The 24,327-nt window shown below is 40.7% G+C and overlaps 1 protein-coding gene across 1 annotated transcript in view; it reads right to left on the bottom strand.

Annotated features, from left to right (window-relative positions):
• Positions 1–4,218: 4,218 nt before the first annotated feature.
• The window catches only part of LOC149324156 (asparagine--tRNA ligase, cytoplasmic), a 43,140-nt gene continuing 23,031 nt past the window's right edge, over positions 4,219–24,327 (bottom strand). The window contains exons 9-15 of the mRNA XM_089497202.1: positions 22,004–22,225; positions 20,568–20,767; positions 17,698–17,833; positions 16,879–16,992; positions 15,003–15,134; positions 11,696–11,827; positions 4,219–7,453 (exon numbers count right to left, since the gene is read on the bottom strand). Coding sequence (XP_089353328.1) covers positions 7,322–7,453; positions 11,696–11,827; positions 15,003–15,134; positions 16,879–16,992; positions 17,698–17,833; positions 20,568–20,767; positions 22,004–22,225 — 1,068 coding nt within the window. The 3' untranslated portion in view covers positions 4,219–7,321. The remainder of the gene's footprint in view (positions 7,454–11,695; positions 11,828–15,002; positions 15,135–16,878; positions 16,993–17,697; positions 17,834–20,567; positions 20,768–22,003; positions 22,226–24,327) is intronic.

Here is a 24,327-nt window from a genome sequence, read left to right as displayed (position 1 = left end):
TTATAAAAGAAATTAACCAGTCGCGTCAGGCTAGATCGGCAGATCGGCTAACCTTTATTTTATTGTCATATAAAAAAGGAGAACAGGTTGGGTAATTGCCTGGTTGGTAAGGACCCAACCCAGCTGTGCTTTTGCATGCGTCAGTTATGCATTGATTTTTTAAAAAAATGCCTGTGTAAAACTGCTCCTTCAGTTCACGCCGGACAAGCTATTTTGGAAGACAAGCAAAATTTATTTATATAATTGCGGCAGTGGCATACAGAACCGGCCTGCTCTTGCAGTCGCTTCTCTTAAGTGTGTAAACTCAGCTGCTGGTGGCTGACAGGATGACAATTGAAATATTGCTGTGACAAACAAAAGGAAGGATCTTCCTGGAGGGAACCTGAAATTTTTTAGAAGTACCCAAAATCTTTGACAGAAAAATACATAACCTCACATGTCGCATTTGAACGTGTTCTGGACTGAGTCTGCATCTGCACTGCAGAAATTATGATGTTTTGACACCACTTTAACTGCCATGGCTCAATGCTATGGAATTCTGGGATTTATAGCCTTTTCCGTAAGAGAGCTCCAGTGTCACAGCTAACTACACATCCCAGGGTTCCATAGGATAGCACCATGACAGCTCTGCTCACTATGGTGCTCACAGAACCCTAAATCAGTGTAAAATTACATTATTGCTACATTGCAGATATAACCCGTCTCCTCTGTTGCCACATAATTGTGTTTGACTAGGATGCAGAGCTTGGGGAACGTTAATTTTGAACTAAAGATCTCTGAAGCCAGTGGTTGTGCAGGCAGGGGATTCTGGAAGCTGCAGTCAAACTGCTTTTTTCATAAGTGCTATGAAGTGTATATAGGGAGCTGAAAAACGGGGGTTTGTGAAATGAATTGGAGTATCTTGAGAGATGGCAGAGATGGCTGGTGGACTAAACAGGAGTAGGGCTGCCGAGTCAAGAGTGTAGGAAACTCTGAAATTTCACCACCAATACCCGAGACCTAGGAATAACTCCATGTAATGTCACAGAAGTCAGGCCTTGGTGGGTGTTGTTACAAGGGACAGCCCCTGGTGATGTCCTTATGCATTATACATTATGTAACTTCTCACTTGAGTTACTATGAAAGGGCATTAAAATCAGTGGATGATGGCAATGTAAATCATCTCTAGAGGTCTCATCATGCTCAAGCAGAAGCAAGAAGGGGAGTCTAGAAACTTGATACATTAAGCATCAAACACAGTTTACAGAATGTGCTTTGTTGTTGTTGGAAGCCAGTGTGGTGTAGTGGTTTCAGTGTTGGACTCTGGAGACCTGGGTTCAATTCCCCGCTTGGCCATGAAACTGACTGGGTGACTTTAGGCAAGTCATATGCTCCCAGCCTCAGGGGGGAGCAATGGCAAACCTCCTCTGAACAAATCTTGCCAAGAAACCTCCATGATGGGTTCGTTGCATGGTCGCCATAATTTGGAAATGACTTCAAGCACGCAGTACCAACAACTATTTACAGAATGTGCTATTAAAACCAAAAACACAAAGCCTAACAAACATACTCACACTCACACACACTTTTCAAGGCAGCACTCTCACCCTGTGGTTTATCTCCTTCACTCTGACGACTGGAGATTATTATCTAGGATCTGGGAATCATAACTAGAGTAACAAATTGCATTGTTATTGTTGTTTTAATTATCTAATTTACTTATTGAGATTCACATCCACCTACCCACTTTCTACCCATCACAGAATGTGTTTTTATTCCATTCCAGCCTCTTGAAAACCTTAGGAGCTGACAGCGTGTGAGTAATCTTGGCGGCTGAATGAAGAACCAGTGTCCCATGGTTGTTCACATGCTCACTGTTGATGTAGAAGGCAGCAGCTTTTAAACCTGCAAGTGTTAAAAAGGTTATTTCCTTTATACAGTCAGGAGAAGCTGCAGCTAAACTCAATTACTAAAACAGGGTGTCTTTCAAACCCATACTGTGGTCAGTTAACTGCTCTTTAGAGCCATACACACTTATCTGTGAAACTTGTGAGGGTGCATTTTGGAAATCAATAAGGTTAGGATTCATCAATATTTTTTTCCTCCCTGTTGTCTGCTGCTGACTTTCATATAAGTCAGGTGGTTTTAAAAACAAGTAGAGTTTACTGCTGTGGTTGACCCACCATTTATCTGAGAGCAGGTTTCATTAGGCCTACCCAATTTCACATTGGCATCAAACTTGTGCAATCCTTTTAGTTCATGTTAAGACCAAGGATAAGAACTGCATTGCTTTCTATATATTGTTGAACTGCAACTCCCAGCAGCTTTAGCTAGCAACGCCAGCAGCGAAGAATGCTGTATGTTTTTCACCAACAGCCGGAAGGCAGTGCAATTCACACCCATCATATGACAGGTGGGATTCTGGTCATCTGGACAATATCACACTACACTTATAGTGCTATTATTCCACAATAACTGCTATGGCTGTCTCCTGTGGAATCCTGGGAGTTGCAGTTTAGGAAGGGGCATTTAAGATTCTCAACCAGAGACTTGTTAGGTCTCAGTAAAATATAAACCTCAGAATCCCACAGGAGGCAGCCAAGGCAATTAAAATGGAATAACAGAGCTGTAACAATATAGTGTGACACCATTGTCAGGAATAAAAACTGTGATTAGTCTCTATGCACCACTGTAATGCTATCCCCACAATTTATACATTTATAATGTTTTATCTGTGAGCCGCCTTGGGTCCCTCTTGGGAGAAAGGCAGCATACAAAATAAATGAATGAATGAATAAACAGTTGCCCCTCTGTATCCACGGATTCTTTATCCACAAATTCAACCATCCACGGCTTGATTTTGCCATTTCGTATAAGGGACATCATTTTACTATCCATTGTATTTAATGGAACTTGAGCATCCATGGATTTTGGTATCCACAGGGGGTCCTGGAATTGAACCCCAGCAGATACCAAGGGTCCACTGTACAGTGTATATTATTTATTTTGGGATGTGTTGTGTGCCTTCAAGTCATTTCCAGCCTATGCCAACACTAAGACGAACCTACCATGGGTTTTTCTTGGCAATATTTGTTCAGAGGAGATTTGCCCTTGCCTTCTTTTGAAGCTGAGAGCATGTGATTTGCCCAAGGTCAGCCAGTGAATTTCATGGCCAAGCGGCAATCGAATCCTGGTCTCCAGAGTCATTCTCAAGTCACTATGCCACACTGGCTCTTTTAGTCATTTTGCTTAGATTTCCTATCCTTAAAATTGTTACTGTGAGCCTTTAAATAATTTCCATCCAGTTTATGGTAAAGGGGTGTGTCTTGCAAGATTTGCTCAGAGTTGTTTATTTGTTGTTGCCTTTGCCTTCCTCTGAAGCTGAGAGAGTGTGACTTGCCCAAAGTCACCCAGTGAGCTTCCATGTCCAAGTAGGGTTTTATGTCCTGGCCTTCTGGAGTCCTAGTCTAGCATTCACTCCACTCCACCAGTTATGAGAGCAAGGATTAATACATTTCAGCCAACGGAGGACTTAGTTGCAAGCAATAAGCGACCTGGCGCCTCCAAATGTTGTGGACTCTTATCAGCCACAGATAGTATGGCAAATGCTCAACGATTATGGGTGTTATAGCATAAAATATCTGGAGGGCAGGGCCACTTACCTCTGCTCTGTGGGGTTTGCCAAGAGCTGCAGAATGCCCAAGGTGCAACAAACAACTATTAAATGCACGCACACACACACTGTAATGCTTTGTTTTCAAGAATCATTGCACCAGAGAAGCTGATTGTTTAACCAATTAGATCACGTCTCTCAAGCTTGTCCAAACTAAAACTCAGCATTGTGTGCTTCAGATGCACTTACAAAATGCCACACAATAAATCAGCAAGGAAAGCAAACAAAAGGCTTAAGTGCTCACGTTATATCTTTGGCCAGTGGCACAGATCTTATAAATAAAATGACTGTACTCTGACTTGGCTGGAGCCCACAAAGAAAACCAGCTCACCCTCACTCTGCTGATCTTCAGAGAGGAGCAGTTTAGAAATAATGCAGCTGCATTTAGCACCAAAACATCCCATCAAGCTTCATCTATTGCCCAAGGCAGTATTCTATGTCAAGGGCCACTGATTTTCTCATGAGGCTCCTATACAGCCTTTGTGTCTCTTTGCAGCTTTGTCCAAGTGAACTGTGCCGCTTTTGTAAAGTAACACCCAAAACCCACAAAACAGCCAACCACAATGTACAAAATATATGATGCATGTTTTTCAGAGCTCCACTGGCTTCTTCATCAGGCAAAAAGTCATGGTACATACTTCTTTCATGGTACAAGTTTGATTTGTCAGATTTATGGGAGAACAAGCCTTATTAGCTGTTATTTGTCATGACGACTGTAGAGAACCTCCAACGGGGAATTGCAACAGGAGTCCTGCTTCTGAGGGTCACAACTTCCCTTGCTGGTGGGATGGCGTTGGCAACATCCTCCTCCTACACTTCGATCAGTAGCTGAACAGACCTCATATGCTTGCTGTGGCCTGCTTCCAGGGCAGAAAGGGGCGACATATCATGGCCCCTTCCTGCCAATCTGTAGAGCCCCTTAGTATGTTCCACAATGGTGTCATTCCGAGTCGTAGAAGAGATGTTGTGCATCCAAGCCTTGCAAGTTTCTCAACTGCCCCCACCACCACCAGTGAAAGATGCAGCTAAGCCTCATGCAGATAGGCATAGAGCAGGAGACACCACCATACTAAATGATCAGTGAGGCGGAGTTGTGGTTTTAACGATCCCGAAAAGAAATTTTATGCAACCCTTATCCCCACCATGGTCTTAAAGGCTGCTAGTTCCCCTTGTTTTTCTTGTGCACCAGTACTGAATGTATATTACTTGCCAAGGTCACCAGGTGGCGTTCCATGGCCAAGCAGATGATCTCCAGAGTCACAGTCCAACACTCAAACCACTACACAATACTGGGTCTCTATTATTACTAGTAGAACAATTAAGATTAATGCTACTACAGGTTGTCTATCTTATCTGAAATATTGCAAAATCCCAAATTGTCCATATGAGTGGCTAAGATAGTGACATTTTAGCTTTGCGATGGTTCAATGTACACAAATTTTGCACCTAATTATTTAAAATATCATGACTTGGGTCCCATCTGTAAGATATCTCATTATGTATATGTAAATATTCCAAGATCAGAAAAACCGAATTCAAGCATTTCAGATAAGGGAGATTCAACCTGTAATACTGAGTGCCCAGCCTAATTATATCAATTAGAGTAGTTTACTAATGCTTCAGTTTCTGTGGATAAGTGATGATTATTGGAATAATTTCTGAATATTTTCTTCATTTAGGCATCAAGAGTCCTCTTCCACAAGGGAACCCTCCCCTGCTCTTATTCCCATTTTAGATACTAACTAAAAAAGACAACAACACAAAATGGTATCTATGCTGTGATTACTGGTCATGGCAGAGATTCCACAACCCACAATGCCTTGCACCCATCATGGGGCTAGACCGGGAATTAAGGCAAACTGCAAAAGGGTCATGTCACCACCAAGTCCCAAGGGACAGTAGCATTCCCAAGATTTTATCACCACCGGACACTTCAGATATCCTCATGTACATGCAGAAATGTAGAGAAATGATAAAAAGAAAAGACATACAGTATAGATTAAAGAACTAAATTTGTTCCCTTTACTCCAATGCTATGAATTTATTGATTGCTAGATTTGAAACAGGGACATGCAGAGCAGGTACCCCACCACTACTGCCCAGTCGTTTCCAGGCAGAATCCAGACAATCCCAAGTGTCTGTATTTGTACTTCTACATCTTTCCAGTTAACTGTTTTTATGGCTGAAAATTAGGTTTAATGCCTGCTAATACCTGAAGAAATGAAGGAGCAGAGGAGCAAAGGTGAAGCAGAGTCACCTGCTGGGTTGTTTTTTTTTTTTTTTTTTGGAGATAGGAAGTACCTGTCTATCAGTTTTGGCTGACCTCTTTCCAAGAAACCTGACACCCTGTAGTTCAATGGCTTGACAAGGAACTGAGAGGTGTCAGTTCCTACTTAAAAACTACAATTGCTAAGGTTCTTGGTGGGGAAGCTATGTCAACAAGTTGCGAGTTGTTTTTTAACCATAGCAGACATGTTGAAAAGCATGCTAGCCAAGTATAAAACGTAGAGGCTGAATCTCCCAAGATCATAGTTGCTCAAGACATTCTGAAGCAATGGGGAGCTTTAATAGAAGTCATCCTCATCTGGCAAGCCAAATGATAAATTAACACAAATTTCAACACATAGATATAGTCAAAAGAGATTGGCAAGTAGGAATACATTTACCTTCCTACAAGTATTGTTCCTTATAGTTTATATTTCAACATTGTCCCAGCCAAGATCCCCCTTTTATACAAGATGCCTTATCATACTTAAGACAAAGAAGTAAGCTGCAATTAATGACTAGGTTACTACAGTTTGAGAACTGGTATACCTTCATGGCAACATTCTGCATTTTGGTAGATAGTCTCAAGGGAGAGTTAACTGTCCAATGAATTTCTTTTCTTCTCTAAGAACCCAAATGAAAACGTTTTTAAGAAAGTGAATTCAATGTACCGTAGGCCAAATTGTTTTCCTATTACAGTTTTCTTCTAGTGCATTACATCCTGCATGTGCTACATAATTTTACGTTTTGGAAAACGGTAATTATCCCCCCCCCCTTTTTAGTAGTAGTTTAACATTTTATCAGATGTCAAGCCTAGACCTTTTTGAAAATTATGAAAATACTTTTATGGAATTCTTTTAGGGACCTGTAAAAGCTGCATGTTGCAAAATAGGTGATGTCTAAGGGCCAAATCACATGGCAGAAATAATCCAGTTTGAGACCGCCATAACTGCCCTGGCTCAATACTAGGGAATTCTGGGAACTGTAGTTTTGTGAGTCATTTACCTTTCTCTGTCAGAGAGCTCTGGTGCCACAACAAATTACAGTTTCCAGAATTCCCCAACACTGAGCCAGGGCAGTTAAAGCAGTCTCGAACTGGATTATTTCTGCAGTGTATTGTTTTGGCACCAAGTAATGCATACTGCTTATAAAAACAACAACAACAACAACTAGTAATCAGTACATTCAAATATCCCAACAGAATGAATGAGGTAAGGAAGGGAGGGAAGGAAAGAAGAGTTCCGGAAATCAGTGAATTTCAAGTTAAATTCAACATGATTATATTTTCACTTGAAAAAGAGAATGTAGAATATTTGTTTTTGTAGGATGATGAAACAGGATCTTCAGAGCAAAGATGAGGGCTCTGGTGAACGCTGGCTTGGATTCTGCCCAAGTTGATCTCAGTTAGGGTTTGCAGCGCTGGACAAAGCGTGGGTAGAGACACACATCCCGAATGTGGTGCCTGTTCAGAATCCAGGTTAGGAATCTTTCCAAGCCCAAGCCGTAGCCACCATGTGGGCATGTGCCATATTTACGCTGTGAAGCCAAATAAGAAACATCATCAGTTCACTGACTTGACAAACAGCAAGATCAGAATGAAGAAGCAAGAACCTATAACCATGTACAACGTCAAATGCCTTGCAGCCAGATCTTCAAGATACAGGACTGTGACTTTTTAATTATTTACATTCCTATTTTCACCATTGAGGATGGGGTATATTCTTTCTCTCCTTACAACAGCCTTGCAAGGGACAGAAACAGTAACTGCCTCAATCCTCCTGTGGTGTTTGTCTGAGTGGGGATTTGAACTCATGTCTCTGCAGTCTTCTGTCCAGGACTATATTTATTCTGTAAACTGCCTTGGGTCTCCATATCAAAAGTCAGTTGAGATATGGATAAATAATTTAAATAAAAAAAATTGCTACACAAGAGGTCAAGAAAATTTAGCTTTCTATATAATTTGGATTATAGTTCAAGCATGGAAATACAGGGTCTGTTGGTGGCAGAGGCAGGCATCACTTCTCTAGCAATTTTGAAGAAATCAAGTGTTTTAAAACCGGCCCCAAATCCACTACCATATGCTTCTATGGAGCAGGGAGGCTTGCCTCCTCCAGAGCCAGTGTGGAAGTGCAGGATGCTAGCCTCTATAAGCAGGTGAGGCAAACATATATATGTTGGCATTGTAATATGTGTAAGGCTGTGTTAAAAGGATCTGCTTTGCAGAGCACTGCTTGCAAATATGTGGCCTGTATTAGCAGCTTCCAATTCTCTCTTGAAGGCCTTTAAGCAGTAGAGAGGTCAGCAAGACTGCAAAAGAACCACCACCACCACCACCCTGCCCTAGGACTCTGCTGATAGTGACAGCTACCACCCTAGCACCAAGGCCACATCCAAACAACACCTAGTCTTGCTGCAGATCGAGGATCAAGAGAAACCTCTTTACTTGCCTTCTGTGTTGCTAACTTTAAACAGAGGCTGGCTAGCCCTCTGTCGCAGCTGCTTTGATTGTGTGTTCCCACATGGCAGGGGGTTAGATTGGATGGCCCTTGAGGTCTCCTCCAACTCTATGATTCTAACTAGATTACTGCACTACACTCTTACAGTGCTGCTATTCCATTTTAACTGTTCTAGCTGCCTCCTGATGCATTCTGGGATTTGCAGTTTAAAGAGGGGGATTTAGTATTCTCAGCCAGAGAGCTCTTAGGCCTCACTGAACTACAAGCCTCAGAATGCAACAGGAGACAGTCAGAGCAGTTAATGTGGAATAGCAGCACTATAAGAGTGTAGTGCGGTAATGTCAGTCACAAGAGATCAAGATATTATTTACAGCACCACCAGAAGTTATGCAGGTGGTGAGGGAAGGAGGGTGACAGGCACAACTGTGCTTTCCCAGTGTCCATTTGGAGAAGGGTATGTGTGGAATTGCACATGGTAGGTTCCAGCTGCCACTATATATCCTGGGGAACAACTGTTGCGCAAAGAAGTACTCGATGCCTCCTGCACAGGATTGAAATAAGAAGGTATGCCAGTACAGGGTTTGCAATTGTGTGGGAAAGACTTCCTCCCATTTTTCCCAAAGGCCACACTTTCCAAGCACTTCAGGAGTGTTGCAAAACAATTCCTGCTGCTATTTTTGATCAATGGAGCATGGAGCACATCTATCACCACATGCAGACTACGGGTTGCACTGTCTCCATTCCTGTGCAAGGGTAACTTTGGTTACGCTAGTGTGTGCTGCCAAGAAGATTCCAGACTTTAAGAAGTCTGCTTAACGAGAGATAACAAACTATTTGGTCCTTCCCTTAGCCTTACTAGCATAGCCACAATGCAGTATGTCTCTGTCATATGGAAAGAGAACCACAGCTAAACCAAAAGGAGTTGCTAGACGAATGGTGGTGCATCAAGCAGTGTAGCAGAAATAGATTAAATGTCCCCTTCTAGGCTTTGGTTTGGATCTTTCTGTCAGCTCCTATGAGCCGCTGCCTTGGGGCACCAGCTTGTTAAAGATGAAGCTGATCAGGCCGTGCCCTTTTAGACAGAATACCTTTCAAGAACCACTTTCTGTCTGTAAATTAATAAAACAAGCAGAGCAGAAAGGAAGGCTGCAGCTCCCCAAGGTTTTAAATGTTGCCACTGAGGCCACACCACAATTTCCATGCAAAGGATGGAAGTGGGAAACTGGATAGATTGGCGCAATCACTCCTTCAGTGAGCAGAGTGATGGGTCTTCTCCCCTGCCACAGAAACCAGCCAACTGCAACAAACAATGTGTCAAGCATGAGCATTTGGGTCGCCCAAGGGCTGAAGAAGAGACTCCGAGCCAAGAAACAGTTTAAAATTTCTGCTGCCAGATGTGTCCTGAGTGCCAAAACTAAGAGTAACTCAAAACAATATCCAGAGTTGGGGCACACAGTTTATTAAGTGCCAACCCCCTCTCCCCAAAGTGCAAGCTTTTCAGTTCTACAGAACTCTTTTCATCAGACAAGAAAGTACAAAAACTAGAGGCTAGGGTAACTCTAAAAATTTGGCCATATGAAAGTGCAATATGACAACAATGGGAGGGTCTAAGTTGCCCAACCCTGATTTAAATAGATTACATCAATCTGTTCAATGTAGTGTCATTCACACAGTTGGCAATGTAAAACAGTGCTTCCCAAGCTAACTGTTGTGAGGAATCAGTGGTTATTTTTCTTCCAATGTGCCAGGGAATGAAATCATATTTGTGCCCATGGATTACATCGGTTTCTTTACTTTCTGAAAACTCACTAAGGGCCTGCAGTTAATGGCTGAGGGACCAGCACTGCCACCACTCTGAGTAACATTTGTTTTTGTGCGTTCAAGTCATTTCAATTTATGATGACTCTTAAGTTGAAAAACTTATCCTAGGGTTTTCTTGGCAAAATTTATTTAGTGGTGCAGTTTATCAATGCCTTCCTGTGAGGCTGAGAGAGGGTGGCCCAAGGCCACCAAGGGTTAGTCTATATGCTAGCGTATTGTATGAATTGCTGCCGATTTTTGTACATCTGCGATGATGCTTAATTGTCTTCACTTTCTTGTGCAAATTTCCATCTATTTACCCTCCCTCTGCTGAAAATATGCAGCCATGCGAAGTAAATGGGTGAACACACATTTGATCATGCACATCTTCATGGATACTCTGGGAAAAACTGCAACTTCTTTTTCTGCAGTTTATGGAATTTTTGCCCCCTGCAAAAAACCTGAAATCATCCGAATCGCATGTGGCCGGATCACATTCTGTTCCAATCAAATGAGGAATATTTTAATTGTGTATACAAGCCCTCAATGGAATTTCCATGCCTGAATATGTATTTAAGCCTTGGTCTCTCAGACCATTATGCCATGCCATGCAGTAGCATTGCTGTGAAAAACTTTTGGAAAGCCAAGAGTAGGCACAGCGTGTCAGAATCCAGTAGAATCTGTTATAACTCTGTAAATGTATTTCTATGTTGGCTGTCTAATAGAATGATAACTGAGTATGAGTTATGTTGAATGTATATACATCAATAAATATTACTGTTTAGTATATATGCATAAATTGTATGTGAAAACCATTTATAGGCAACTCTCAAAAAGAATGTTGATGGCTCTAGCTGGAGAGACTGCCTGGTTTGAATATGCATAGATGTGTGGAGGAGTATTTTTCTAAAGACAGCCTTGTGGAAAAAGAAAAGCAAGGCAAGAACAAAGTTTAAAAGAAGAGTTGGACAAATGGGCCTAAAATTAGTACTAGGTGGGTATGTTATAGAATAAAAACAAATCAAGTGAATGCTTGCGAAACTAGAGGGCAGGGCATGGGTCACAACAGGATGGAGACCGTTGATGAGGGCAGATCTGGCTGCAGTCTCCTTTCAGCAGCTGGTAACAGCACAGACTGTGTCTCGTCTAGCTTGGGCCCCAGACATAGTGTAGGCCATCACCATGAGGAGCAGGTGCAAAAAGACATCTGATAACCCCCAGGGCAAGGAGGTCAGCAGCCAGACTTGTCCCCATCCTACCTCACTCGCTCATGCTCTATTGTCCTTTAGAACAATAGACTCAACCACTTAGCTGTCAAACTGTATCTGGATCTGTTTTGCTTGGACAACTTTAGCAAGATGGAGGGGGAGGGAAATATACTTTAAAAAAACTAGTTTGTCCACTAAAAGATTGTTTTCTTTGGCCTATGTTTGGCCTTGGAACAATTTAGTGTTTACACAGTTGTTCACAGAGAAGGGAAATATAAAACCCAACAAGAGAAACCATACTAAATACTACGCACCTGGTCTGTGTACCAATAATAAGGTGTGGGATCAATGCCTTCTCTCTTGTAGCCTTCCAGCAGCTCCTCACTGTCCCAAATACGCATTGAGCCTCCCACAATCTCTCCAACATTGGGCATCAGTACATCAACCTAAAGAAGGCAAGATATTTTTAAACTAAACAAAAACAATACAGTAAGAGTTCACAGGGGACAAGTGAAAATTAACTTAGTTTAAGTCAGGTCTTTTTTAAAAAAATGATTTCAGAACATTCTGAATGAAAACAATAAAAGACATTCAGTCACAATGAGAGGCAACAGTCAGATAGGAATTGGAAAATTGATCAGGAAAGCAGATAGATCTTCAGTCACTGGTAGAAAACACACAACAGAAGGAGACCACTTAATTTCAATGGAGAGACTACTGCAGGGGTGGACAACTGTGGCCCTCAAAGTTGGATTACTAGTCACAACGGCTTTAGCTAGTGTCAGGCGATAATGGGAGTTTCCATTAAACATCTGGTGAGTTACAGCTGCACATCTCTCATGGGTCACAATTTACCACATGCTCTTCATACTCATGGTTTAGAAGCTTCTGACATATATGAAATTTCAGACGCCTCTTGTTATATCCAGAGCACATGCCCTGATGCTTTTCTTGTTAAATGTCAACAGAAGTTGGAGACTGGCTTCAGTTTCAGCATGCTGTAAAGCAGCATTGTGCTTTCTACCACCCTCCAAATGTTGCTGGACTATGTGCCTTCAAGTCATCTGTTGATGTATGATGACCCCAGAATCATAGAATCACAGAGCTGGAAGGGACTACAAGGGCCATCAAATCCACCCCCCTTCCATGCAGGAATACACAATCAAAGTACCTTCGACAGATGAATTTCATAGGGTTTTCTTAGGCAAGTAATACTCAGAGGAGGCTTGGGATTTTCTTCTTCTGAAATACAGCCCTTGGTATCCATTGGTGGTCATCCTTTCAAGTACTTAACAGGGCTGACCCTGCTTAGCTTCAAAGATGCAATAGGATCTAGAGCCTTCAGGGTATTACAATCCCACTGCTGGGCTGTGTGTGTGTATATGTGCCTTCAAATCCCCATGAACATCATAAGGTTTTCTTAAGCAAGGAATACTCAGAGGTGGTTTTGACAGTTCCTTCCATTGAAATATTGCTAGACTACAACTCCCTAAATTTATCAATACTTGTCCTCATGTTAGTGTGGCCATGAATCCATTCAGGGTTTTTAATCTAAATTTTAAAGGAGTTATTCAGACTGATGAACCTATTTCAGAGGCTGGGGAATGGCACCTTGAATGAGGTTCACACAAACTCAGAGCTGTTTCACTCCCCCATTGACACCAAAGCCACCAGATGCTGCTATCAAAAGCTCCTGTTTTGTAGTTCACACTATAAATTCCTCCTGCATGTGACCATCCCAAGGAATACCCTGAGATGAAGAAATATAATCCATTATGTAAGCACATTTGGATACAAAGCAGCATTAAGAGGCTTGTCAACAGTTGTTGGGAAAAACTTCTCCACGTTGCAAAATAAATTACTGCTAGCAACCACCATTATCAACTAGTTCACAGTTTTACATTTCTCCATGAAGAGGGTGCACCCAGTTCCTATGAAGAGCATGGTTTGGCTGAAACAGGCTGTGCTTAGGGTCTTAAATGCCAATGCTGATGAAAGCACTACAGGTAGATCATCTATTCTCACCCCAAGTTGTATATACCAGATTGTGACCTCATTTCCCAAGGCTCTTCTTATTTCATAGCTTTTTACACCACCCTCCATCATTTCAGCTTCCAGCTTGTATTGTAGTGAACCCCTGACCTCACCTTTTCTCTAAAGATACTCCCTCACATACAACACACATTGTTTTTTAACCAAGTCACAGCCACTGTCCACATTACAGAGAAGCAAGTGGTAGAATTCTAGAAGACTGTAGGCGCATCTACACTGACAGGAAAATCCAGCTTCAAATTACCCTGATCTGTAGCAACCATGGGCTTTACACATGAAGGCAAGTTCCAGAGAAATGTCCATATAGTTCTTCCTTTCGAACTCACCTGTCTGATAAATCACAGAATGGACGGCCACATAGCTGTGGCCGTTCTAAGGGCTTTTTTCTGTCCCTTCCCATGTCTATATATGTATGTATTTCTGAACAAAGACAGGAAAAATCTCCACTTTTCCTGCTCTAGATTAAAGCCCTGAAACATTGAGAAAGCCCAGATTTAGCCTCAATTGTCCCATGTCATTTGAACAGCTTGCTGTGAAAACTGTGTAAGACCATTTTGTTTGGCCTGTGTGGAGCTCCCTGTACAAACCTGTTCAAATTTTAAGACTTTTTGGGAAGGGGTCTCTCTTGGTCCCACGACCACCACAAGCACAAATGGTGAGGACACAGGAGAGAGCTTTTTCAGTGGCTGTTCCCAGGCCATGGAACTCCTTTCCACAAGAAGTCCAATTCTACTCTATTCTCTCTTTCTGCCAGCAGGAAAAGACCATTCTATATAGGCAGTCCTTTGATTTTTAAAACACATGGTAAAAAGGTGTTTTCAGTATGGTGAGCTGAGCTTTTTTTAGTTACATTTTTAAAGTGCTTTAAGTTATTTTAAGTATGTGTTTTTTAAATAAATAGTTTTTTAGAGAAAATATTTTGTATAATGAAGAGTTTAATTGAACTCTATATGTCATGCCACAAAAAATGGCAAATAAATAAATACTTTCAGAAGTGCCCCACATTAGAGTTGGAGGGCATGTAAGGACATATTCATTTTTGAATGCTTCCCTGCACTAATGCACTCAAACTGTATAAAATGAGGGTATCAGAAATAAATTTAAGACAGTTCTTTCCCTGATATGCCAGCTTGCACCATGCAGGGAGCATTCAAAACAGTAGCACTACATACACTCCAAAGTAACAGTCCAGAGCATCTTCTGCAGATAAATGTGATTCAGGCCTCATCAACAAGTGTCAGAAATCAAGTAATTTCCATTCATGTGTGTGATACAACCATTGAAGAAGATTTCGCAATCTTTTAAGACTTCCTGATCTATCCACAAAACCATCTTAAACACTTAAAGCACAGCTTGCTTTGAGAGAAGTGTTGTGACTTTCTATAAAATCTTACTGGTTAATTGCTTTCAAGACCTCGCTAACCTCCTGACAACCCTCATGTCTGTTCCTCAGTTAACAAATCTGCGGAGTCATTTGAATGTGGGGAGGGAGGGAAGAACCCCATTAAAAAGTCTAACAGCTCCCCTGCCCCATCTTGCATGCAATACGTGCAGGGAACATAAACTGACAGATTCAGTAAGGCGGGAATCCTCAGGGCAGCGCTGCATGTAGAAGGACTTTATCTCAGCAGGAAATCGACACAGCAAGATTGGCTCATTAATGGCATCCGTCATCTGTCTCTCGGGAGCCTCCGGAATATCCTGCGGTTAAGAACAAGACTTATTAGTTCATCCACTCCCACCTCCTTCTGCTTAGAATAGCAGTGCTATATCCTCACTCACTAAGCCCCCTTCCTTCGCAAACCTCACCCCTTTAGCAATGGGGCATGTGTGTTGTCTGCGTCCACTTTAACTAAGCTAATTTCGATGTACTCATTATCAGCTGCAGCTTCCAAGTCTCAAGGGAGTGAATCCTCTCTGGCTTTTAGTCCAAACATTAAGGGAGCTTGCCAAAGTACCAAACCCTATCCCCTAGAATAAATCCAGCACTACAGACAACTCACCACTCTATTGTCACAGAATCCACCACCGTTTATTGCTGCTTATTTATATAGCCGGGGTGATGCTTAGTGTTCAAATGTCTCGTTATTTGATTTACAGTAAAATGTAGTTCAGTAACCCATGAAACTATAATTCTCATGTATCCATTGGATCAAGGTATTGTCTGCAAGCTAAGGAGGAATCACAGTACTATGATACTCACAGCAAACTCATTCTCTTAGTGGGGAATCTTGGGTAGTCAAAACACTATTGCCCATACACAAGAGTAGGGAGCTCCAAAGTTTGGGGGCAGCCACTAAGAAGGCTCTGTCTCCAACTCTTGACATGCTTAATAGATGTTATCAAGGCAGAGAGATAACTCTCCCTGGAAAATGTCAACATCCAGGCAAGTGGATACTGAACCAATCTAGTACCTTGGAAGGGATTACCAGCATTCTGAATCATGCCTGGAAACAGATCTAGCTATTACTTAGGTATCACATCTTCCTTCTAACTGACTCCAGTCAAGACCATTTTGAACCTGCAGATGTTTCCAAACAGGTTTCAAAGGCACTATTCTTAAAGAATAATAGAATCATAGAGTTGCAAGAGACCGCAAGGGCCATCCTGCCCTGCCATGCAGGAACTCTCAATCAAAGCATCCCCGACAGATGGCCATCCAGCCTCTGCTTAAAGACCTCCAAGGAAGGAGACTCCACTACACTCCGAGGGAGTTTGTTCCACTGTCGAACAGCCCTTACTGTCAGGAAGTTCCTCCTAATGTTGAGGTGGAATCTCTTTTCCTGTAGCTTGCATCTATTGCTCCGGGTCCTTGTCTCTGGTGCAGCTGAAAACAAGTTGGCTCCCTCCTCAGTATGACGTCCCTTCAAGTATTTAAACAGGGCTATCATATCACCTCTTAACCTTCTCTTCTCCAGGTTAAACATCCCCAGCTCCTTAAGTCGTTCCTCATAGAACATGGTTTCCAGACCTTTAACCATTTTAGTTGCCCTCCTTTGGACATGCTCCAGTTTTTCAACATCTTTTTTAAATTGTGGTGCCCAGAACTGGATGCAATATTCCAGGTGGGGCCTGACCAGAGCAGAATAGAGTGGCACTATTACTTCCCGTGATCTAGATACTATACTTTTACTGATACAGCCTAAAATTGTATTGGCCTTGTTAGCTGCTGCGTCGCACTGTTGATTCATGTTCAACTTGTGGTCTACTTGGACTCCTAGATCCCTTTCACATGTAGTCTCGTTCAGCCAGGTGTCCCTCATCCTATATCTGGGCATTTTGTTTTTCCTCCATAAGTGCAGTACCTTACATTTCTCCCTGTTGATGTTCATTTTGTTAGCTGTGGCCCAACTTTCTAGTTTATTCAGGTCAATGTAATATGGAAATCTGAAACTGCTACATTTAAAAAAACAGGGACAGATTTACAAATAATAACAAAGCTTACATCTCCAAATTCATAGTAGTTTCCATCTTCCTTCTTCACATCATGTTCCTTCAGCCACACAATGGCATCTGTGTAGTTCATGCGCCTGAAGGGACGTTTTGGGAGTTCAAAGTTCTGCACAACAGAAGAAAGGCACCCTTGAGTTCCAAAAGCAAAACTTTTGATTTGTTGATTTATCTGAATTTTCTTGTCCCTAATTGTAACAGGCAGAGTTTAGACACATTACTCCCTTGGACTACAGTCCCCAGAATCCTTCACCATCTGTGCTGGCTGGGAGATTCTGAGAGCTGTAGTCCAAAGAAATGACATTTCAAAGTTCTGGCAATATGTTATGACAACATACAAATCAAAGTACACAAAATCTGTTGTTTTTAAAATATTATCATTTTTATTTATGTATACTGTAGTTTCCATTCCTCCTCTCCCTTTATGTTATTATCTAGACCAGTGGTTCTCAAAGACTGGTCCTCCATTTGGTGTGGACTTCAGATCCCAGAAGCCCCAGCCAACTTGGCCAACAGTCAGGAATTATGGAAGCTGAAGTCCAAAACATCTGGAAGACCACTGATCTAGACTGTAAGTCCCCTGGATCAGGGATCTGCCTACAACACTTTCACAGAGGTGGTGTTGTAGTAAAAGAAATAATAGATGGTAGGACAAAACCAAGTATGGCATTTGAGAGTATTTCCCAGAATCCTTTGCAATGGGAGTTATATGGCCAATATAGCAGAACTGCTATGCATAACATGGCCAAAATTCAGAAAGAAAACGGGCTGAAGTCAACAAGCAAAACATCTTTTGTTTGTCATGGCCACTTACTGGATTGAGGGCATACAATAACTCAGATACAGGTGATTTCAAGACTCTGTCCACAACATCGCAAACTAGATCCTCCAAACGGTTCAGCAAGTCTTCAAAGCTCATGAAAGGACATTCGGCTTCAATGTGTGTGTACCTGTATGAGAAAGAGGCAAGCAAAGACATTTTTATTCAGGTGTGTTTTTGGTAAATTACCAAAGAGGGATTTCATGAATGGGTGCTTTATATTTTCAAACTGATGTGCTTTTGTTTTTAATTCAACTGCTTTTCAGTATTGTGGTTTAGTATTATAGATTCTGTATTTCAGAATTCTGAAATCTGAAATGTTCCCAAAAGCAAAACTTTTTTCATGGGTGTCTGCGACAGTGGCACCTTTGCTTTCTAGATGGTTCAATGTACTCAAACTTGGTTCCATGCAGAAAATTGTTAAAAACATTGTATAAAATTACAGTACATTAAGGATATGTGTAGAAGATGTAAATGAAACATAAATGAAATTTGCATTTAGATTTGGGTCTCATCTCCAAGATATCTCATTATTATGTATATGAAAATATAGGTATTCCAAAATCCCCCCAAAATCTGAAATCCAAAACACTTCTGCTTCCTAGCATTTCGGATAAGGAAGACTCAACTTGTATAACTTTTTTGTTTTCATTTATACATTTAAAAAAACACCTCTCTTGAGTCCCAGATTGAGGAGAAAGGCAGGTTACAAATGAAAGTCAATAAAAGTAGATGTTTTGAGTATAAAATAGGTGGAGAACCTGTCTGAGAACCATATAACCCTGAGGCAGGTTCTCTACCTAGAGAGAGAACCTTACTTACTAGGTCTCTATTCACCTGTTCTCCCCATCACAGGCTCTAAAGCAGCTGATAACAAATTAAAGCAAAGTACAACTGAAACCTTATTATATAAAAGCTGAAAATACTGCAGTTAAAAGCACAAAGTTAAAACAGCTTAAAAGACAATAAAAAGGACACATTTACAACTCAGAACAGTAAAAGCCTTTCTGCCCCATGAATTGCAAGAGCTAAACTAAGTACATTTTTTTTGCTTAATTCATTTCTGCAAATGAATCTGTTTAAGCTGCTCATCCACAATATTTTATGTTGAACTGTGTGCCCTACACACTGAAATTAGTCTTTTGTGGCACCGTGATAACTTTGAAGGCAGTGAATGGTGAGACAAGGAGGCTGTGATAGGAAAGAAAGAATAACTATAGAAGCATACACTCTCAGGAGCATCCTTGTTTGGTCAGAATTTTTTTAGATTGGTTATAATTTCTTGCCCCCATTCGTTATTTTTAAAGCATATGCCGCCTATGATTGGTGGCACTTCTGTGATGGCATGGAATGCCCATGAATATTCAAGAGAGAGAAAGAGAAAATCAATACTTCAAAATAATATCTTTGATTCAATTTTTCTCAGGAAAAGGAACATTGTAAAATTTTTCAAGGATAGGTTTAATCTTTACATATGCCTTGAGGACAGGCATAGTGTGGTGGGGCAGCCTGAAGGAAAGGATCAAAAAGATTAAAGGGGCTGAAGGATGATTTGGTGGAGAAAAGGGCTTCAGGAAAGGAGCAGAGAAGAGCTAAAATGAAGCCGAGAAAGGCAAATAGAAGAATATACTCTTAAAAAAAAAAAGACAGATGGCCTGTTGCTTTGGAGACAAGCATACTGGGGAAGTTGGCCCAGCAGGCATGTGAGCCAGGCATGTCCATGAGGATAAAGACAATCCTTCAAACAACTGTGTCCCAAGCTGTTCAGGGCTTTAAAGGTCACTACCAGAACTTTAAAATGAGCTAGGAGACAGGGGTGTCACTGGGGTTGGCATCACCCAGTGCGGTAACTCATGGTGTCACCCTCCCTTAACCTCCTCTCATATCACACCATATAGAATCATTGGTAATGCTTTTTGTACTAACGAACTGTAACTCTTGTATATCAATAAATGTATTGGCAATAGGTGTGACATAAACAACTAACAAAATTACCATTATACCTTTTAATTACAGTATCACATGTACAGCCTAAATATATTTACATGTACATAGTTTCATGTGGTTAAAGTGAAAATTAGGTAATGTGATGTTTTTAAAAAAAGTTTTAAAAGGAATTTTTTAAAATTTTAATTTAAAAAACCCTGAGGTCTCTGCTTTCTCCTCCCACTGAGCCTTGCCTCACTCATGCCATCTCTTCCATTGATCTCCAGTGTTTTAAAGGGAGGCAGGCAAAAGCCACAGCCCATTTCTGACAAAAGGTAGATGTTTGGAGAACTGTGGTGTTGCCACCTAGAATGTCACCTGGAGCAGCCTGCACCCCCTAGTGATACCCCTGTTTGGAGATGCACAGGAGAGGTATCATATGGTACATCAGCAACAAAGAGCTGAACATCAAGTCATTTCTTTTCTTTGTTTTACATTTTTAAATTATATCATCTAAACCATATTCCCATTAAACCATTTATTATTAATTAAACCAATATTTTAAAAATATTAACATCTCCATTCTTATTTCTATTCTTTTTCAAAATATACTAGTCATGATTCTACTGAAACTTAACACTATTAATTTGCCACTATTTAACTTATCACTATAACTAAGGGCACCCCATCCCCAGAGCATATTATCCTATTATTCTGCCTTCCAAATGGTAATTCTTCTTCTGGAGGTAAACCACCATCCTCTTTTATTAACACCTTTTCTACAAACATGTTCTATATTGCATCAAAATCATTCTTTTTCATTATTCCTTTTTTTAACCTAGATTCCACATCAAGTTATTTCTAAATACCTACAGGCTTTCAGTGCACTTAGTTTGGAACACTGCATTATAGATTTTGTCCTGCAAATGCTCTCTTACTCAGCTAAATGCCTGCGCGTCCGAGACTGTTCAGCTCTATATGACTGAGCAATGCAAAAAGTGTCTCCCAATGCTGGGATGCAGGTCTCCAGATACAGCTGGGATGACTGCGTCAAATATGCTTCTTCGCCAAAGTAATCCATTTTGAACAGAGTAGAGCCCCCTTCCACCTGTGTTTGAACCAGTGTTGGTGGAGTGATCTAGAACAAAAAAGACAGACACATTATATGAATATTCTAGGACACAGGAAACTGCCCTGGTCCATCTGGCTCAGTATTATTTACTCTGCATGGCAGCAGCTCTCCAAGGCTTGAGGTAGGATTCTGCCCTACCTGGAGAATGCTAGTATTATCCAGCAAATAATGATCAAGCTTCATCTTGGTTAGCCCCCAAAATCAGACTGAGTACAGCCAGGGTGGGTGGATGGTCCATTATTACATTACATTATATTATATGACACTATACTATATTATACTGTGTTCTTGTTCTTAGAATCATGGGCTGCATCCACAGTGCAGAAATAATCCAGTTTGATACTACTTTAACTCCCATGGCTCAAGGCCATGGAATTCTAGGAATTGTAGTTTGTTGTAGCACCAGACCTCTCTGACAGAAATGGCTAAATATCTCACAATACAAGCTGAACTTGATGTTCAGCTCCCAGAATAACACAGCATTGAGCCATGGCAGTTAAAGCGGCATCAAACTGCATTATTTCTGCAGTGGGGATAAGACCATAGGATCTTAGAGGTAGAAGGGGCCACAAGGGTCATCTATTTCAACCCCTTGTTAAAGGAGGAATATATAACTAAAATCTTGTGTGCCTTCAAATTACATGTGATTTATAGCAATCGTAAGGTGAATTTATGATTTTTTTTTTGGGGGGGGTATTCTGAGGCTGAGAGAATGTGATTAGCCCAAAGCCATTCAGTGGGTTTCTGTGGCCAAGTGGGAATCTAAACCCGGATCTCTCAAGAGTTCTAGTACAAAACTTAAACCACTACACCATATTGACTCTATATTGTATTATAGTACTTTAGCACCAGTTTCTGGCTCTTGGGAAATGCTGAACTATTTAAATAAGGATTGTCTTTTGCATTCAGTTTGTAAAACAAACTTCTGGAGTGTGTGTGTGTGTAGGGGATGTTACCGATGTCTTATCTGCTGCATCAAAAAAGTTTCCTTCAGCAAGAATTAAAATTCAGCCTCACTTTCCCCTTCCTGGAAATGGGTTTATAGCCAAGCTACCCACCACCCAGGATCTCATGGCTCCTTTCTCCAGCTCTTGCTCGAGCCTTGGATATACACATCTCCATCTGCCAAGCAATTTGAGATCATTTCCTTCCCGCAAACTGGTTCTGCCGAGTTAAAACAGGTAAAATATTAGGTAGTACAGGCACACCAGTGAAGGTAAACAGAGCAGCAGACACACTTACCTCATAGTAGCCTCGGTCAAAGAAGTGATCCCTGAAGCACTGGACGACTGTGGAGCGCACCTTTAAGATCCTGCTCAGGGTCTCCCCACGAATCATCATGTGTCGGTTGTTCAGCTGCACATCAACGTCCGACTCTTCATTGACCAGGTTATCAGCTCCACCTGCCGGAGCCAGCCCAATGAGTTCCCAGTAGTCACAGTTCAGCTCATGGCCTCCTGGAGCCTGTTGGGATTTGAATCATATTTGTGTTTTTTAAAAAGAGGATAGCACAAAAGTGGCACCCTTTGAAACACCAACTAAAGCTCACGATTAACAAGGCACGTTCTCTCAGGAAAATAGATCAGCTGTCAGGAAAGTTTGAAGAGGGGGAAATGTGACTAAAGACAACCTCATCTATAAACACTGCAGAGTCTTTTCTGTTGTAGCACCCAGGTTGTGGAACTCCCTTTGGTCTAAAGATTCAGTAAGTCTCCACTCAAGAGATGCAGGAAAGTTGCTAAGATTTGAAAGAGAGAGAGAAAGAGAGAGAGAGAGAGAGAGAGAGGAGGGGGGGAAGGAAGGAAGGAAGGCACAGAACTTATGTTGTGAGCTAAATGTTTCACTTTGAACAAAATCAGTTCTTTTCATACAGATTTTCTTTTTATCTTACTCTTGCTTTTAATGTAACACACTGTTTTTTTAGTAATCTGTTCTAGGCTGAGTCTCCCTTATCCAAAATGCTTAGAACCATAGGTGTTTTGGATTTTTCTGGCTTCTAGAATACCTGTACAGTGGGCCTTTGGTATCCACTGGTGTTTGGTCTCGAAGCCCCGGTAGATACCAAAATCAATTCATAGATGCTCAAGTTCTATTAAATACAATGGTGTAACAAAATGGTTTCCCTTCCCTTCTATAAAACAAATATAATTTAAAGGATGGGATATACATATTTTAGTAAATAAATAATGGTGGACTGTAACTGAGTGTTGAAGGAGAAGACAGACTGCTCTTTCTTCCCACAACAAAAAGCAAGAGGTGTACGAGTGAGAAAAAGGAACCTCAACTAATAGTAGGGAATATTTTACTGAAATGTATCTCAGGTATCCAAACGTACATTGAGAGGCAGCTATAATAATAATAATAATAATAATAATAATAATAATAATAATAATAATAATAATAATAGCATCTATAGAGATGGTACACTTTGGAGCAAGTGGCATCTTATGTATTTGGCAGAAACTAATCTGATCAGCTTGCCAAGAGCTTAAAGCTACAGAAGACTGTAAAACAAAAGTTCTGTGAAACTCAAAAGCTAGCACACTGCTTTCAGATTTTACAGGTGACTATCTCTAATTAATCAACATGACATGTATTTTTATTCAGATAAGCATTAATCCAGAAAACAAAGACTTTAGAATGAACCCCACTAAAAATACTTTTTCTCTCATCTGAACTAACATTAGTTGAGATGGTATTAATCATACTGAAGAGGTGAGAGTTTTTCCCAGGCTGATAACATTCCCTTACTACATATTCCACGATTGCCCTCTAGTGGTTTACATTTTAAAATACAGCAACTTAAAAATCATTACAGGTTGAGTATCCCTTATCCAAAATGCTTGGGACCAGAAGCGTTTGAGATTTTGGAATTTTTTTTATTTTGGAATATTCACAGATACTTGAGAAGGTATCCTGAAGATGGGATCCAAGTCTAAACACAAATTTTATTTATGTTCCACATATACCTCATACACATAGCCTGATGTTAATTTTATACATAATATTTTTTAATTATTTTGTGCATTAAATGAAGTTTGTGTACATTGAACCATCAAAGAGCAAAGGTGTCAGCCACCCGTGGAAAAAGTTTTGGATTTTGGAGTGTTGTAGATTTCAGAATTCTGGATAAGGGAGACTCAGTCTGTACTTACACAGAAAGTAATTTAATAGTGAAGGAATAAAGATATCTTCAGAATATTTAAGACTAAAGTTTAAGACTAAAGACTAAAGAGTATTTAAGACTAAAGTATTTAAGACTATGTTAAAACTACAGAGAGAAAATATTACAAAGTCTTAATTCAATGCTCCATTGCTGGGAATACTCTTGGTATTCTTTCTGAAGACATTTTACATGATGAGTGCCTATGGCAAACCTTTGCCATAGAAAAGCTTTTAACTACTGTATTTTTTTCACTGATGTGTTTTACTTTCTTTACACTTTTATTAAACATTTCAAGACTTTGCAGTATTTTATTTTTATTAGCTTTGAGCCTCACTCACAAGAGAAAGGCAGATCAGAAATCAGATGAATGATGAATTAATTAGGTGACCAAAATAGCAAT

This window comes from Sceloporus occidentalis, unplaced genomic scaffold, assembly GCF_023333645.1.
Source record: "Sceloporus occidentalis isolate IW3139 unplaced genomic scaffold, rSceOcc1.0.p SCAF_1, whole genome shotgun sequence".
NCBI lineage: Eukaryota > Metazoa > Chordata > Lepidosauria > Squamata > Phrynosomatidae > Sceloporus > Sceloporus occidentalis.
This window is presented reverse-complemented; position numbering and strand designations above follow the sequence as displayed.